This window comes from Camelina sativa, chromosome 2, assembly GCF_030686135.1.
Source record: "Camelina sativa cultivar CO46 ecotype springtype chromosome 2, ASM3068613v1".
In the NCBI taxonomy this organism is placed as follows: domain Eukaryota; kingdom Viridiplantae; phylum Streptophyta; class Magnoliopsida; order Brassicales; family Brassicaceae; genus Camelina; species Camelina sativa.
The window spans coordinates 17,802,172-17,820,273 of NC_141881.1; the positions used below are offsets into that span (position 1 = coordinate 17,802,172).

The following is an 18,102-nucleotide window of genomic DNA, read 5'->3' on the forward strand; positions in this document are numbered from 1 at the left end:
TATGGATGGAGCAAAGTGGAGCAATTTGGATCAGCTTGGAGCAATAATCCGGAGGAAATCAACTTTGAATCGATCAGAGGAGATGGTGTCGATCGACACCACTCTTGGTGTCGGTCGACACCCATGTTAGCCGCAAGAAAACCCAAGTTTTGGAAGATTTACAAAAGTTGCCCAAAGTTTTTCATATTTGCAAGATTAGTCCCTGACGTGTTTTATGACATAGAAATAGTATTTTTAGGTTTTACAAACTGTTAAGTTATTTTTCTAGCAAGTTTTATTTTTCTGCAACCCTGTGAGATTTTGAGAGCTTTGGAGAGAGAGAGAGATCTGCTTTGTAGAGAAGAATTTCTTGAACTCCCTTTTACTCTTTTAATTTCAATTGCTTATTATTCAGAAAGATGTTTTGTTCTTCATTGATTATGTCTGAGTAGTTTGGTTGTTAGGTTTAGGGTTTTTCACAGGGATTTTATGAATTGTTAGATCTGTTTAAGTAGGATTCAATATCTATCTAGATCTTCATCTTAGGTTGTTCTTCATATTAATTCTTGATTGATCACCTAGAATTAATACTTTAGGAAAATAAATTGATATGAGAATATAATTGATTTTTCTGATAAAATCTTTTGATGAGCAAAATTACTTCTTGCAAAGAGATTTGATTAAGTGATTTTGTGGACAATCTAAACTTGTTTTTAAAGCTAATTTATTACCTAGAATTTTGCAAAGAGATTTGAATTTTCTGGTTTTAAATTTAGATATTATTTGCAGTGAGAACTGATTTAATTTACAAAAGTGTTTAGAGTTCTAGATCTGTTCTTAATTGTTTGAATCCTATTTATTCCCTGATTTCATAATTCATAATTTCCTGAGAAATTCCCTAGGCCTAGCTTTTTGATCTTCTGAATTTACAACAACTTTTATTTAATATTTTGCATTGTTTATTTTAATTCAATTTAATCTGTTTAGCATAATTATAAAATTCTATAATTTATTGTGTAGACTTGAGTCCTTGTGGAATTTGACCCCTAAGTATTACAGTTATCTCTTAATTTGAGAGAGTAGCTCAGGGTTAAATTTGAGCATATCAAATTTTGGCGCCGTTGCCGGGGACTCTTTGATCTACCATTAGATTTGAGTTTTTAATTTCCTCTAAATTTTTCTTTTTATTTTCTACTTACACGTTTTTGTTTTTCTTCTCTTTGGTGTTTCAGGTGCATGCTGTGAACCTTGGTGTCGATCGACACCAACAAGAGTTGGGAAAACTTGAGCGTGAGAACAGAAAAGCAACCAAATCCTTGAAGATGGTTAACATAATCATTCTGATGCGAGATGAGGATGGTGCTTTGAGGGATCAAGAGGGCCACTTGCGCAATGAGCGTGGCCAAAAGCTTGATGCAGAAGGCAATGTGATTGCTGAACCTATTGTCAACGAGCAGGCTGTCGTGAACCAGCAAGCTGTCGTCGTTGATGAGCCGAACCTTGGTGTCGATCGACACCAACAAGAGGGTGTCGATCGACACCCACCTGCAGCAGACGTATGTGGAACTGCTAACCACGTCCAGAACCCAGTTTGAAGACAGGAGCACAACCGAGACTTGATCAGGACCATTGTTGACTACAACCGGGCTGATCTTGTGTATGAGAACCGGTCTTCAATTGTTCCTCCACCATTCCAGAGGAATGATTTTGAGTTGAAACCTGCTTATTTTCAACTGGTTGGGCAGAGACCTTTCTCTAACCTGCCCCATGAGAAGCCTTTGGACCACATTGAGCACTTTGAGGATCTTGTGACCAGTATCAAGGCTAATGGAGTGACTGAGGACTTCATATTCTGCAAGCTCTTCCCATACTCACTTGCAGGAGAGGCATCTCAGTGGTTGAAGCAGTTGCCAGCTGGATCTTTGACAAATTGGCATGATATCAAGGTGGCTTTCCTCAACCATTTCTATGATGATGCAACATCAGATGAGCTGAGAGTCAAGATCTCTTCATTCAAGCAAGGACATGATGAAGCTTTCAAGGCAGCTTGGGTGAGATTCAAAGCTTATCAAAGGGACTGTCCACACCATGGTTTTTCAAGGGTACAACTGTTGAGTATCTTCTTTAGAGGGTGTGATTGGAAGTATCAGTTAGCTTTGGATGCTGCAAGTCATGGGAACTTCAAGACAAGATTTCCAGAAGATGCTGAAGTTTTGATTGAGAATTTGGCTTCTAGCAATAACACTAAAAGAGCTGATGCTGAAAGAAAGAGACTGCATGGAGAGTTCGATTCAAACCAGCTAGCTTCTGTTAATGCTAAGCTGGATTCAATACACAATCTTCTTATTGGTAAGAAGTCAGTCCAATTTGCTGCTGAAGTTGAGACATCTGAGCCAGAGCCAGAGAATACAGAGGAGAATGTCAACTATGTGTATGGAGCTGGGTATCAGGGACAAAGATTCGGTAATCAGCAAGGCAACAAACCTTACAATGGTGACCAGAAGCAGCAACAGAACAATGGCTATACAAGGACCTATGGGAACTCATCCTATCAGTCTCCACCTCCTAAGAATTCTTCAGAGAGTAGAATGGAAGCCATGCTTGAGCAGCTTTTGCAAGGACAGGAGCAATTGACAGTGACATTCAATGGGAAGATTGACACTGTCTACACTGAGCTGAATGGAAAGATTGAAGCATTGAACATTCATGTCAAGAAACTAGAGAATCAAGTTATTCAGACTCTTGGGTCTGTTAAACGACAAGAGGGGTATCTTCCTGCGAGAACTGAGTCAAACCCCAAGCATGCTTGCAATGCCATATCAGTGAGAGATGAAGATGATGGTGAAATTGCTTCTGCAGAAAAAGAAGAGAAATCGACAAGTCTCTCAGTTTCAGATGATGGTGTCGGTCGACACTCATCCCAGACAGAACCCAAAACTGCAAAATCTCAGGCTCCAGTAGCTGTTGAGAGGGTGTATAAGCATAAAGTCCCTTTTCCTAAGCCTAGGAGGTCTAAGCAGGAGCTTGAGGAAACTAGATGCAAGGCTATGATGGACAAGGTGATGATTGAGATGCCTTTGATTGATGCAGTAAAGCTTTCACCACCCCTTAGGCGCTATGTCAAGAGAATGGTATCAAATGGTTTGAGCTCTGAGGAAGGAGCACTGCTTACTAAGGATGTCAGTGCGATTCTGTTAAACCAGCCTCCATAGAGGAAGAAGGGAAAGAAGCAGGAGGTGGTTATCTCTAAGAAAGTGAGTTAAATCATTCAATGTATGACTGCAGAGAAGTTACCAGATCCTGGAAGCTTTGTACTTGATTGCTCTATCTCCACAGGAAGGTTTTCTCACTCACTTTGCGACCTTGGCTCTAGCATCAACTTGATGCCACATTATGTTGCTGTGAGACTTGGGATGACAGAATTCAAGCCAACTCAGACTTCTCTAATCCTAGCTCATCGATCCCGAAGAATTCCTGAAGGTGTTTTAGAGGATATTCCAGTTAAGGTTGGAAACTTCATGATTCCCACTAACTTTGTGGTGTTGAAGTATGATACAGAGCCTAAAGATCCTCTCATCTTAGGAAGATCTTTCTTGGCTACAGCTGGTGTCATCATTGATGTGAAGAAGGGACACATAGCACTGAATGTAGATGGTTTGGGTTTGAATTTTGAGATGGATAAGCTGAGGAGGGCTCCTACCATTGATGGAATGACTTTTTCTGTTGAAAAAGTTTCTGCAACACGAGCATCAGGTTCAGTGTCGATCGACACTGAAGGAGCATCGATCGACACTCCTCTAAGTCCGAGTCTAGACCTGTCCAAAATTGATGACTCGCAGGATGTTCTCTATGCTCCAAGTAAGAAAGCTGTTGCAAAGCAGAAAACTTCACACTCCACACTCCAGAGTCCTCAGGTAAGGCAAAGGTACACATCTTTTGCACCTAATCATCCTCAACTTATTAACAAGAACTTCAAAGGTACAAAGACTGTTTTACAGTTAACCAAGCCACGAGATTATCGTAGAGCGCTTGTTTCTTCTGTTGATGATTTTATAGGACATAAAAGGAGCAAACCCATCCCACTTTCCCGCCCTGGTCATGTTCCTCACATCCTTGGCAGACCTAATTCATCTACTGCTTATACACCACCTTGGATGATGAGACATTCCTCTCAGAAGCATTCACTGCCACGTTCTGATCCACCAGATGCCTGAGCTTCAGCACAGTCAAGCTAATGACTGAAAACAAGTGCTTAGTGGGAGGTAACCCACTCATAGGTTTTTCTTTTCCATCTTAAGTCATTTTTATTCTTGCTTTGAGTCAGTTTGAATTAGTGTTGAATTATGAACTTCTATTTATCATGTTGCGTTTAATCTTGTGTTTGAGTGATTATTAGCAGTGCTAACATCCAAGGATTGAGAGGGACACAAATTTAACAGCAACTAACTATGGATTTCTGGGCAGACCCTCTGCAGACGCAAAGAGTGTCGATCGATACCACTACTGGTGTCGGTCGACACCACCATTACAGATGAATAAATCTGATTTTTGTTCATACTTTCAATGCTCATTCATTCTTATTTTATTTTTCTTTTGCCAATCTTAGGCTTGATAACACTGGGATAGTGTTGTTTAAGTTTGGGGGAGGTTATCTACTAACTATGTTTTTGTTTTTGAGTTTCAGTTGTGTCAGTCAAAACTATAAAGTTTGAGTCAAATTTTTCAAAATTTTATTTTTGTCTTTGGGAATTATGATCTTGACTAATGATTTCTCTTATTTGGCTAACACTCTAATGATTATTTGTTTATGCTTGATCTCAGAACTGAAGCTTAGAAAGACTATGAGCCTTATCAACAATCCTGAAAGCCCTTATTCAATGGATATCTGATTGATCTAACGTTGTCTCAACTTTTATCAGGATTTTAACCGGACTTAATCTCTTACTTTGGGGTTGGAAATCAGTGGACTAGACTTCTTCTTCGGGCCATACAAGACAGTGCAATTTTTCAAAGTATGTCTCCCCTCTCTCTTCCCTTCAGTGCTTTAAAAGAAAAAGGATAAAAGATGAGATGGTTTTGATCAGTTTAGAGAGGTAGGTAAATTACCTGTGACCTCATTATTCTACTCTTGAGTCAAATGATCACACAAAGCTTGGAAGCGAGGGATAGGTAAATTACCGATGACCCCGGTATTCGCTTACACCTTTGATTTTTGATTAAGAAAAAAAATAATAAGAAATAAATTGGAAGTGAGAAAAGGGAGAGGAAAGGAGATGTATGAAGAATGTCTTGGCCTGAAGAGAGTTCATATGCCACTGATCAATACACCCAAGGTAAGAATTCACCTTATTTGTGCTTTAATATTGACTAATGAGATGACAATGGAGATTTCAGAGATTCCAAAGGATTGTCGGATTTGAGTAAGGAATGTTGATGCTTATCATGGTTAAGTATAAGAAGTAAGTTCTTGAGTCAGGTAAATGAAGAGTGCGAATAAGAATCATCATGCAGTTGAGTGAGTTCCCTGTTTTCAAATCTCTTTCACGTGTCAAACGCTATGTTTTGCTTGAGAGCAAGCAAAGGCTAAGTCTGGAGAAGTTGATATATCATGGTTTTTGTGGTTTTTAACCATGATATAAAGAGTCTTTTAGAGTCTTTTGATTTGTTTTCTATGATGTTTTGGAGTCTTTGCAGGTTTTCTAGGATTTTAGCATGGATGGAGCAAAGTGGAGCAATTTGGATCAGTTTGGAGCAATAATCCGGAGGAAATCAACTTGAAATCGATCAGAGGAGATGGTGTCGATCGACACCACTCTTGGTGTCGGTCGACACCCATGTTAGCCGCAAGAAAACCCAAGTTTTGGAAGATTTACAAAAGTTGCCCAAAGTTTTCTATATTTGCAAGATTAGTCCCTGACGTGTTTTAGGACATAGAAATAGTATTTTTAGGTTTTACAAACTGTTAAGTTATTTTTCTAGCAAGTTTTATTTTTCTGCAACCCTGTGAGATTTTGAGAGCTTTGGAGAGAGAGAGATGTGCTTTGTAGAGAAGAATTTCTTGAACTCCCTTTTACTCTTTTAATTTCAATTGCTTATTATTCAGAAAGATGTTTTGTTCTTCATTGATTATGTCTGAGTAGTTTGGTTGTTAGGTTTAGGGTTTTTCACAGGGATTTTATGAATTGTTAGATCTGTTTAAGTAGGATTCAATATCTATCTAGATCTTCATCTTAGGTTGTTCTTCATATTAATTCTTGATTGATCACCTAGAATTAATACTTTAGGAAAATAAATTGATATGAGAATATAATTGATTTTTCTGATAAAACCTTTTGATGAACAAAATTACTTCTTGCAAAGAGATTTGATTAAGTGATTTTGTGGACAACCTAACATGTTTTTAAAGCTGATTTATTACCTAGAATTTTGCAAAGAGATTTGGATTTTCTGGTTTTAAATTTAGATATTATTTGCAGTGAGAACTGATTTAATTTACAAAAGTGTTTAGAGTTCTAGATCTGTTCTTAATTGTTTGAATCCTATTTATTCCCTGATTTAATAATTCATAATTTCCTGAGAAATTCCCTAGGCCTAGCTTTTTGATCTTCTGAATTTACAACAACTTTTATTTAATATTTTGCATTGTTTATATTAATTTAATTTAATATGTTTAGCATAATTATAAAACTCTATAATTTATTGTGTAGACTTGAGTCCTTGTGGAATTCGACCCCTAAGTATTACTTTGATCTCTTAATTTGAGAGAGTAGCTCAGGGTTAAATTTGAGCATATCAATAGGTACAACTTGCTTACAAGCAACATTGCAGAATCATTGAATGAGTTCATGTCACATGATAGGATTTATCCTATTGTACAACTATTGGAAGAAATATGGTCCATGATGACAAGGTGGTTTTTAGATAGGAGGAGTGATGCATTGAAGATGACAACAGTTTTGACATGTGGTGTAGAGAAAATTCTCCAGGTTTATTCTTTTATCCTTTCTTAGCAAATGTTGATGTTGGTTATTTATGTTTCAAATATAATGTGGCATCGTATTTTATATTTTATAGGGTCGTGTGGATTATGCTAAGTTACTTACTGTCCAAGATATCGACAAACACCAAGTACAAGTAACAAGTAGGACATCTCTGCATGTTGTCAATTTGAGAGATAAAAAAATGTATGTGTCGCAGGTTTGACTTGGAGAAACTCCCTTGTGCACACGCAACTGCGGCCGGTGAATACAGAAACATCTCTCGCATTTCAATGAGTCATCTTTATTATCAAAAAAACTATGTGTACACTTCCTACGCGAATGCTATCATGCCAAGGGAGTTTGATAAATCTGTTCATGGACATGTGATAACGAAGGTATGTTCAGCACCGATCCCTAAACAGCAACCATGTAGGCCAAAGAATTCAAGAATCAAATCCGCATTGGAGATTGCAATGGAAAAAAAGAAGCCAAGAAAACTATACACATGCGGTAATTGCAAACAAGTAGGACATAATCGTAAGACATGTATCCTATAAAAACCAAGTTATTTAAGTTCTTGTTGAGATTGACGATGCTTTCATTGACATAGAACTCTGTTTAAATCCAAGTTCTTTTATATTCTTTTTTTTCTTTTAAATACTGTCATTACAATGTAGTACGTTCATATTATGATTACAAGTGTACCACGTTTAATTTTAAAAACATTAGATAATAATTCTGAACATTATTTAATCATTATGCACGATTGAATCTAAAATTATATAATCGTTATGTATACTCGTGGTATATTATAAACTTGCATAATGTAGTAAGTTCATATTATATAATAATTCATGTGCGTCCACAAATCATAAAAGCATTAGATAATAATTCATGTAAAGAAGACAAGAACGTAGTTGATCACATGCAAAACAAAAAAAGTCTACAATGACAACGTTAATAAAAAAACTGAAACAATGACACACAAAAGTCTACAAGGACTCATCAACAAGAGAAGGGATTTTAATATCTTTAGCTCGAAGATATGAGTCAGACATATTAGGTGGTATGGCTAGTTCTCCAATTTCGTCATATAACTCCGCTGCAAGTTTAATCTGAAGAGCCAACATGTGCTCGTCGCAAAGCCCATCAAATGTTTTCCCAAGAGATAAACATTCAATATACTTTAGAGCATACATATCACAATCACCTAGATTTTCATTTCGAGGGACATTCTTCTTCACCCTTCTCAATTCCAACATTGCTTTACTCTTCTTACGGATCGTCTCAGTAATCATGTCACTTAACATCTCTGGGATCATTCGCCTCAAAGGCAAACAGTAAGTAGCCATTTCATCGTCACTCACCATGCTTGGGATGCTATCATAGATGTGAATCTTCTTACCTGGCAAGTCAATATCCAAAGCCACCCAATGGTTTTCATTGACAAAGAGACAAGCGTATAAGTTATCCACATCAATCCACCACTTCTTGTGCGTAGCTGACTCCTCCGGAAATTCACCATAAACGTGTTTCACATAGGAATCCCTAAACACAAAATTCTTAGGGGCCATTACAAACTGTTTGTAGTCATTCTGCAATGTTGTGATCAGATCTTGGTCTAAGAAAGCTATGCGTTGTTTAGGATACGGACAAGGCGAACGCACATATCTTCTCCGGAACATAGCCATTGCACAACCCATGTGCTACATTAAAAAAACATAACTAGAATAAGGAAAATAATAGTAGTCATTAAATCAGTTGTAAAAAAATAAGCAATAATTTACTTACATGGTCTATAAACCATCCATAGTCATCGCTTGGCCAATGTTTCCTTGGAGTCATAATTTTCCAATAGAATCTCACAGCTGTGTTGCTGGTGCTAAGTGGTTCTTCCCTGTGAATGAAAGAATGAGTTAGTACATATATAGATAATGAGAGTAACTTTTTAAACAATTCAGAGTTGTTGAAGTATACTTATCAAGGCTGAGGAAATCCATAAGTCTCTGATGTTTCTCATCATCTGCAGGCTTAAGATGATCACATAACATAGTATCACCCTCTGTAATGATCTGCTTGACTGTTGAGTTACCATCACATGATGAATTTCCACTTCAAAGGACGGTGATGAAGCTATACACTGTCCACAATAAGAAGAAGAAAGAAGAAGATGCTATATCAGAGAATCTTCCTCTCTTTGAGAAGAAGGATAAGGATATTTCTGCGATTCAGCCAATTGTGGGACGCGTCTTGGCTGCTTCGAAGGTCCAGGTCCATCCAACTTTGTTAAAGCATCTCCAAGGCTTTTTAGTGTCACCTCAAGTTTTCTACTAGCCCATTGATCCTCCTGATTGGACCATGTCTCTTCAGAACTGGAAGCTATTTTCAATTTAGCCTTCTGAACTTGAGTAGTAATATCTTCAACATCGTCAGAGCTAAAACCATGTATCTTCTTTTTCTTGGAAGTGTTCTTCTTCTCAACCTTAACAGATTCCTTCTTCTCAAAGAGAGGAAGATTTTCTGATATCGCATCTTCTTCTTTCTTCTTCTTATTGTGGACAGTGTATACCTTCCTCACCGTCCTTTGAAGTGGAAATTCATCATGTGATGTCTGCTTCATCTCAACAATCCATGACTGCAACCAAACAGAACATTCCACAAAAAAGGTAAGAAAACTATAATGTGATAAGTTTAAATAAAAAAATAGATCATGAGAAGTGAAAATAACATGAGAACGTGATAAGTTTTAAACAAAAAACAGAACATGATAAGTTTAAAAAAAAACAGAACATGAGAAGTTTTAAAAAAAAAAAGAAAAACGTAATGTGATAAGTGAAAAAAAAAACAGAGCATGATAAGTTTTAGAAAAAATCACAACATGATAAGTGAAAAAAAAAATCTGAACATGATAAGAGAAAATGTAACTTACAGGTGCTTTACTTGTTCCCTCATCATCTTCAATGGTGTGCGAAGTGGCATCATTTGGTACATCAGCGTCTTTTGGCTCTTTTCTTTCTTTCTCCACTGCTTTAATCCTCTCACTCATCTTCTCTTCTAACACAATCATTTTTTTTTTCAACAAATATTTCAAATTTTCTCTCCAAAGCATATATTCGACTGTTGAGTGTTTTGCCCAAGTCAGAAATAGTCTCATTCATTTTCTCAATCGCCCTCCAAATATCCAAAGAAATTGACTTGCCATCCTTACCATCCTGCAATAACATGTTCGTTAATATCATAATAGAGAAGACAAAAAATGGTAATCATGTTCGGTGAAGGATAACGAAACCTTACCTCCATGTTGGTTACATTTTCTCCTTGTTCACATTTAGGATCACAATCTGTCAATCTCTTTTTCTTAGGATTGCACCCTCTGTCGTCATTCACCTTATCAGCTTCAACACTTCTTTTCTTCTTTTTTGAACTTATACCAACTGTTTTGACACAACTCCAAGCATCTAGAGACAAACGGTTATGAATGAGATCTTTAATTAGCTCGTCTAGGTGTTGATCCGTATGCTCATCTGCATCAGACCATAGAGGATACATGTTTTCCTCTGAAACATGAACCATATGCCTAACACAAACCTACAAGCCATGAATAAAGTGATTATCAATGGTAATAACTTTAAATTCACACAAATTATTTGTTGATGTCAAAAGTATTTTTTTTTAAAAAAGATAGTAACAAACTAGCACCACTACTAACCTGTCCATGCAACTCCTTCTCGTTTTGGATGAAGTTTGTGAAGTTGATACGTTTTCGAGATGATCGCCAATCAGGAAGTGGAACACCAGAGGTTTCTGTCCTTCTAAACCCATAACTTTCTCCTATTCCAGTAACACTCTCATAGAGCCAAATTAACATAGCATGAACACACCCATGTATGGTGTATGAATCTCTGTCATAGTCAACCATCTTAACAGAATTCACTAGACTACTAAAAGCCACCCTACCCCATGGATGTTTTTCAAAAGTAACTGGATCTAAAACTCTCTTAGCGATCGCCAACGGGATTCTAGATGTATGATGAATTCCATGTACGCATACTGACAACAGACATAACCTACCAACCATCATCCACTTATCAAGATTCCATGTTTTGCTAAAATCAATCACCTTTAGCAACTCACTCCACATAGGACCATCAAGGGTTGTTGGTATTTTCATTTCTTTCCAGAAATCATGGTGATCAATATCAAAGTTGTCTAAAGGGTCAAATGCATCACAATGTTATCTCCGCAAACTAATTTAAAGAAAATCTAATAGGCCTATCATCGATCAAATACCAAACGTCATGAATGTTGTTGATTCTCAGCTGATGTGTGCGTAGAAAATGAACTCTCTGTGCAGCCCATGTGTATTCCAATTCAGCAAACTTTAAAAACACTCCAAGAGATGATTCCTTCATTTTATCCCACACGTCCACACCTAATCCTTCTCTCAAAATTCCAATTTTTGACACAAAACAATTGTGGTTCATGCTCCTATGTTGCAGACGCTATTTCCCTTCTTCATAAAGTAGAGGAGGATATTTGATGTTATTGCTTGATGATGCCATTCCTAAACATACAAAAAAAGCATCAAATGATAGGATAAAGTAGCAAACAATATGATAAATACTAAATTTGACCCCATCGATGAAACAAATCTCTCATTTAGGAAACACAAAATTGTTAGATACTTCTAATCTAAAAACAAAAAACAACAGTTAAGATAAAGCTAAATCATTCACAAGTTGGCAGTTTTAAAAAGACACACACACAATACTTATAAGTGTGTCGTAAGGGCTGCCATGAAAGAAGTCTAGAGAGTTAAGATTAAGGCTTCAAAGAGAAACAAATAAGCATTCGAGAGTACTATTGAACAAATCGACACACACAAAAATATATCAATTCGAGACCAAATAATGCAATAACTGAAGACCCAAATCAAATCGAGACAAAATCTTATCATATAGACAAAAAGCCTTACCGGATTTATGAAGAACCACCGACCAAAGCTATTGGTTCCACCAAATCGAGACAAAATCGAGCTTGAAGTTCCACCAAAACTATTGAACAGCAAGACTCAAAACAAAAACAGGGTTAATCTAAAATTGCAAACAATTCAGTAATCGTTTCTAATAAGGGAAAATAACAACACTCACCGCCAGACAAAATCGACCACCACCGAAACCACTATGGTTCTTATTTCGTTGGCGGAAGATGAGAGCCAACTACGACCGTCTGTATGTGGCTGTAACAAGAGGGGACCAGTGATTGCTCTTCTAATTCGCCGGCGGAAAAACCCGACAGATCGAGTTTCTTTTGGTGTACCGTAAAACCTCTCTGTCGCCGGCGGATGTGTCAATGTTTCGGGTTAGAGAAATAAAAATAAACGCATGTCGGGTTTGTTTGGTTTGATAAACTCGATTTTTTCTCTTTTAATTTTTATTTCCTTTTACAATTTTTATTTTTTAAAGACACCAAACTGGGCTTTTGATAATTTAAACAGAAAATTGTGTTAATTTAGTTTTCCCTAAAGGGAGGGTGTCAATCGAGCAATATTTTCTTAAATTTGTGTCATTCTGGTCCATTTTCACCTCAATTAAACTACATATTTTATAAAGAATTATCATTTTAAGTCAAAATGGAGAAAAACAGAAGTTTATGCCTACAATGTTGAATTGCATTGTAACGCAAGATTTTAAAATCACAACTTATGTTCTAAATTTCTTTGTTAATGTTCTATTTTGGACTGATTTGAAACAGAAAAAAAAAAGAAAAACTTAATCATAAGATTGAATAAAAAAAAAAAAAAATTGTTTGTTATATTATTCTATTGCATGAGTTGCGACAAAATTAGGTAATTTTTTTGTCAACAACTTTTTGTAGGGATCGATTGGTAATGAATCACACTTGTAGTTGTAGAGACTTTGACTGTAAAGAATTTGTTGCTAGAAATTTGGCAGCAGAGATTTTGGTTGTATACACTCTCTCACGCATAAAATCTGATTAAAAAAAAAACTTTAAAAGCTAAAACTGTTACTTTTTACTATTATATATACTTTTATAAATATATATCATGATAAATATTAATGAATATGTAGTATAGTGACAAAAAAAAGTAATTTTTCTTAATAATAAAATTGATAATTTATTTCCCTTATTTTTGTGATGATGAAACTAATAATTTTGTGAAGAGAAATGGATGTCAAAAGAAAGAAAAAAATGATGATAATTAATCTATAATTAAAAGTTTGTGAAAAAATATATGTAAATTTGGTGAGAGTTTTTTTTAATTATTATGGGAAAAAGGTTTGTTAAATTTGTTGGTTTTAAAACCTTGATTTTGAAGCTTTAAAAAAGAAGGGAGAATAAATAACGAAAAAATAAAGTGGATGTGAGAACTTTAAAGTGTTTTTAAAAGGTTAAAAGTCCCTACCAATCAGCCTCTTAATTAGCTCAAAAGAGGCAATTCAAGGAACATTATTTACATATTGACTTAATAGCGGTTCAGTATGTATCTATGTGCCAAATTATATACTTCGACATTAGGGGTGTATTCAACTTGACATTTTTAGTGATTTGTGTAAAATTTATAAATCCTATTTTATTTAATCATGAAATTTAAAAAGTCTCCTGAAATCCACTGTTATTGAACTGATGATTTAAAAATCTATTTTAAAATCCACTGTTACTCAAAACAGTTTGTGGATTTGGATTTTAATAAGTTTTAGGGATTCTAGGGGGTGTATTGAAACGATGATTGAATTGAATGGGATTTAGGAAATTTGGAATTTTGATAGATTTTAGGGAAGTTGATATGATTTATGATAAAATTCTTTCAAATTCCACCTTTGGATTTCTGTATTTTTAACTAAACAAATCCTCCAGAATCCCTAAAACTTATTAAAATCTAAATCCAAACTGTTTTGAATAAGAGTAGATTTAAAGTAGATTTTTAAATCATCAGTTCAATAACAGTGGATTTTAATAGACTTTTTAAAATTCATGATTGAATAACATAAGATTTGTAAATTTTATACAAATCACTTGAAATGTCAAGTTGAATACACCCTCCTAGAGAATTTGAGAGGATTTGTTTAGTTAAAAATACAGATATCAAAATCTCATGGTTTTAGGTGAAATTTGAAAGAATTTTACATAAATCATATCAACTTCCCTAAAATCTATCAAAATTCCAAATTTCCTAAATCCCATAAAATCCTTCAAAATCATGGTTTTAATAGCTTGACGATAAATCAAATAAAGAAAAATTAAGAAATTTGTTCATAAATAGCTAGAACAGCACTTAATTTGTAATATTTATATTATGAGAGTTCACGAACAGACTCCATACGCTATTAGGTTTTGACAAATTCATAATTTTACGTAATTGATATGATAGTGATTAGTGTGAAATATATGGGGTTCTTAAAAGACTACGGCTCTCGTTGGTAACTGATTTTTCAGACTTGACCGCCATTTTTTTGCCAATCATATTGTTTTTGCTTTTATTTTTTTAAAGCTTTTAAAGCAACTTTTTTTTCCCTTTCTTGTTTTATTATTTTTTAAAAAGCGTCACTCAAAAATCATGTTTTAAAATTAAATAATTTTAAAAATATTTTTTTTCTCTCCATCTTATTATATAAAGTTGGGTTTTGAAAGTTAGCCATTAACAAGATTTTGACATGTGTCAAGTTATCAATCTCAGATTTTGACAAGTGTAAAAGTTAATATTTAAAAAGAGAAATTTGATTACAACAAAAATATAAAATATTTTGTTTAAAAAAAAATTAATAATGTAAAAAGATAATTATCAAAAATTACAGAATTTATTAAAAAAAAATACAAAGTTTTTTAAAATAATTATAAGGAGATTATATATATATATATATTTCATAAAATTCAAAATTATAATATTATTTACTTATTTTTAATTTTAAGTTATTAATTCTACAAAAAAAATAGAAAAAAGGATTAAGGAAAATGTACAGTTAATTATTAATTTTAAATTTTGTAAATATTCACTTCTATATAAACATAGATCATCTCATATTTAAATAATTTATTCAAAAACATTGCTTTCAACTTTGTTTAATTGGGAAATGTTTTTAATGGGAAAGTAAATTTTTCTTATTTTTAAACCAAAATTTTCTCATATTTTTTACTTTTTCAGTTGGGAATAGGTAAGATTAATATGTTGACCCTAAAGAAAAATTAATGTATGCGTTTTCTTTTCCTAATACTGTATTTTAAAATTTATTGTAGTATTTTTAGATTGTTTTATTTAATTTCTATTTTTATCATTGAATTATTTCGAATTCATATATTGCAGTGCTTATAATTTTCTATTGTTTCTTTAATTATGTCAAATTAATTTTCTTCTAATTTTCCAATGGCTGGTTATAAACCTTTTTTTTTTCTTGCAAACATAATTGTTGCCATTATTCATTCATTCAATCCCAATGGGAGATAATGAGTAGAAGCTCATCAACCTAATGGATAGATAAAATAGGTTAATCAAAAACAAGGTTACAACAAACATAGATAGATAGATTAGAAAAACATAAATAGTTGTTGATAGATTCATAGGAGCTCAAAGACTGTGACACCCTGGTTTGCGGAAAGATTTAAAAGAATTGATTTGGCCACATATGTCACCAAAATGCGCTTATTTTTCCGGTTAAGAGTCCTGAGAGAACTTCATGATAGGTGACCTTCCTGGAAGTGATTGTCGAAACTGTGCAAGTGAGGACAAAACACAAGAAAATATCATTTGTTGATTTGTAGGGTCTGTAAACAAGTTTTTAAAGCCTCCCAGACGTAACAAACCGGCCATCGAATATGGGTGGGTCCACGGGCCAGGAATAAATGTAGGGCCCACTTAGAAAGGTGGGCTGATGGACTGAGAGTGGACATGGGCTCACTAAGAAAGGTGGCGGTTGAGGTGTTACAGAGACAGAGGCTACATCATGGTGTGTCAAAGATACTTCTACGAATACATTGGGAAATTTAACATTAGTTACTATCAAAAGATTTTGTGACTTTAGAAAAAGTTTTTACTTTAATTGGTTGTCGGAGCAAGCCATTTTGAGATAGCAAAAAGGCGTGACCATGTTCTCTCCACACAGGAAGAAGGCAGAGCTGAGGTTCTCTCTATAGTGGAGAAGGTTGGACGCAAGGTTATTTTCCCAAGGGAGGAAGGTGGAGGAGGTTGGACGCAATGTTATCTCCCCAATGGAGGAAGGCGGAGCCAATGTTCTCTCCACGGTGGAGGAGATTGGACGCAAGATTCTCTCTATAAGGGATGAGGGCGGAACTGAGGTTTTCTCCATGGTGGTCATACATTATTGTGATGATACATCATTGATTAGTATATTATGTAATATATTTATTTTTTGAGCTGATAATTTTAGTAATTAAAAAATTATGCAGAAACGAAAGTAAAATAGTTGGCTTAATGTGTTCATATAGACATTTTCTAGGTGGTGATAAAAAAGATATTTGTAACGTAAAGTATATTTAGGTGTAAAAAATATACTTTTAATAGTAACACACATCAAATATTTGTAAATGGCTATAAATCAGTGTATTATAACAAAAAGACAATTTATAAATAACGTACAACAAATTTTAATATATTTTATTTAATTTAATTTAATTTATAAAACTTTAAATCCGCACATCGGGCGGTCCTCATCTAGTTATATGTAAAAGCTCTCCAAATATATATATACATATTACATATTTTCTTTTTACAAGTTAATTATTCTCATTTTTTGTCTTTCTTTTTAGATTTATTTCAATAATATTAATAATAGTGTAAAAGAGTTTATAAAATTCATCATTAATAAGTGAGTAACATTCAAAATAATGCATTGTTTAGTGTTTAATGGATTTTTGACTGTTCATATAACTACTCACTTGAAAAACAGCCAAAACAATTAAAATTAAAAAAACACTATTATTATTTGCCACAACAAATATCATTCGGTATTTAAACACTAGCCACTTTAGCTGATATTTGTTGTGGCAAATAATAATAGTGTTTTTTACTTTGGTTTGTGTTTTACTTCACTTTAGCTGAACTTTACATCTGTGAAAATCTAATTGAGCACCTAGTTTTCATTTAAGTGATCTTCCTGTAACACCCGTACCGTCGCAAAAGACGGAACAACATGTAATCCATCCGGTCTGGTCAAAAACGTTTCTTTCTTTAAGATTCACTAACGAACAAACTTCAAACTGCAACTCTTAAACTTACTAACCTGGGAAAAAGGGAAAAGGGGGTGAGTAAACAAGTTTACTCAGTGAGGAGATCAAACTCTGCCCACTGGACATACAATAATCACGTTCCAAATATAATCAACAACCATTACTTAGCATAGATTCAGAATGTCCATCAAGCAAACAAACAAACAAACATCTTATTTCTCCTTAATAATTCTCATCTTATTTTATGCACTTTTGTGGCGACTACCACACGCAAACATTTCTGTTTCTTTACATTACTTAATAATTTTTACTTTACTTATAGGTTTGGCCATTAACACTTTTTATGGCTCCCAAACCCCCTTTTCTTAGAAGACCACGGCCCATAGCTCGATTCTTCCCCTGCTCGTCAGCGGTTTATGACCTGCAATGAACCCGTCGGTTCATTACAGTCCAACATCCTCAAGTATCTTATCTTTTCTCATTCTCATTCTCTTGTATGTTCATAATTATATTTATAATATAATATATAAGTTAATTCATAACATCATATCATGTAGCTAAATGTGCTTCACATATAACATGTTACTAACAACCTATTTTACTTTGCACACAAATCTACGCAACACATTCAAATAACAAATAATTCTTGAGTCTATACTCAGCAACTATCGAAGAGTACATAAGGAAAGAGGTTACTGTTATCCGCAAATACCACGCTCACCTTAGCCATTGGATTGAATCCTTAGAACTAGCATCAACAGAAGATTCATTTCAACAACAATCTCAGTCTGCAACGGTTTAGATCACAATAATCCATTAAACCAATCCGACCCAAAATATATTTAACTCGACTCGGTATCATTCAAATTAATTAATTAGATCTAGCTTAGTAATTAAACCAAACCAAAATCCAATAATTTAATAATTCCACGAGACCATG

At 34.4% G+C, this 18,102-nt stretch overlaps 2 protein-coding genes and 1 non-coding gene across 3 annotated transcripts; all 3 read right to left on the reverse strand.

Annotated features, from left to right (window-relative positions):
* Nucleotides 1-1,967: 1,967 nt before the first annotated feature.
* On the reverse strand, nt 1,968-2,074 carry LOC147948796 (small nucleolar RNA R71). Its single transcript, XR_015586207.1, has one exon. It is a non-coding gene; the product is annotated as a small nucleolar RNA R71 (small nucleolar RNA).
* A 5,877-nt stretch (nt 2,075-7,951) lies between these two features.
* On the reverse strand, nt 7,952-9,010 carry LOC147948797 (uncharacterized). The gene is made up of 3 exons (XM_087468594.1): nt 8,937-9,010; nt 8,751-8,856; nt 7,952-8,665 (listed from the first exon to the last, which is right to left on the reverse strand). Exons 1-3 carry the CDS (start codon nt 9,008-9,010, stop codon nt 7,952-7,954), a joined length of 894 nt encoding a protein of 297 aa, XP_087324720.1.
* LOC104751855 (uncharacterized) lies at nt 8,029-12,396 on the reverse strand. Its single transcript, XM_087484883.1, has 7 exons — nt 11,935-12,396; nt 10,669-11,523; nt 10,254-10,547; nt 9,889-10,171; nt 8,937-9,594; nt 8,751-8,856; nt 8,029-8,665 (listed from the first exon to the last, which is right to left on the reverse strand). Exons 2-4 carry the CDS (start codon nt 11,128-11,130, stop codon nt 9,998-10,000), a joined length of 930 nt encoding a protein of 309 aa, XP_087341009.1. The 5' UTR covers nt 11,131-11,523; nt 11,935-12,396; the 3' UTR covers nt 8,029-8,665; nt 8,751-8,856; nt 8,937-9,594; nt 9,889-9,997.
* Nucleotides 12,397-18,102: the final 5,706 nt, after the last annotated feature.

What these genes read in the sequence shown, in the direction of transcription:
- LOC147948797 (XM_087468594.1), bottom strand. Translation starts at nt 9,010, where the DNA reads ATGTTATGTGATCATCTTAAGCCTGCAGATGATGAGAAACATCAGAGA. An exon ending in GATTTCCTCAGCCTTGATAA is followed by an intron (nt 8,857 to 8,936) that starts GTATACTTCAAC and finishes TTTCATTCACAG; the next exon opens with GGAAGAACCACTTAGCACCA. An exon ending in ATGGATGGTTTATAGACCAT is followed by an intron (nt 8,666 to 8,750) that starts GTAAGTAAATTA and finishes TTTTTAATGTAG; the next exon opens with CACATGGGTTGTGCAATGGC.
- LOC104751855 (XM_087484883.1), bottom strand. Translation starts at nt 11,130, where the DNA reads ATGAAAATACCAACAACCCTTGATGGTCCTATGTGGAGTGAGTTGCTA. An exon ending in AGAAGGAGTTGCATGGACAG is followed by an intron (nt 10,548 to 10,668) that starts GTTAGTAGTGGT and finishes CATGGCTTGTAG; the next exon opens with GTTTGTGTTAGGCATATGGT. An exon ending in AAAATGTAACCAACATGGAG is followed by an intron (nt 10,172 to 10,253) that starts GTAAGGTTTCGT and finishes ATGTTATTGCAG; the next exon opens with GATGGTAAGGATGGCAAGTC.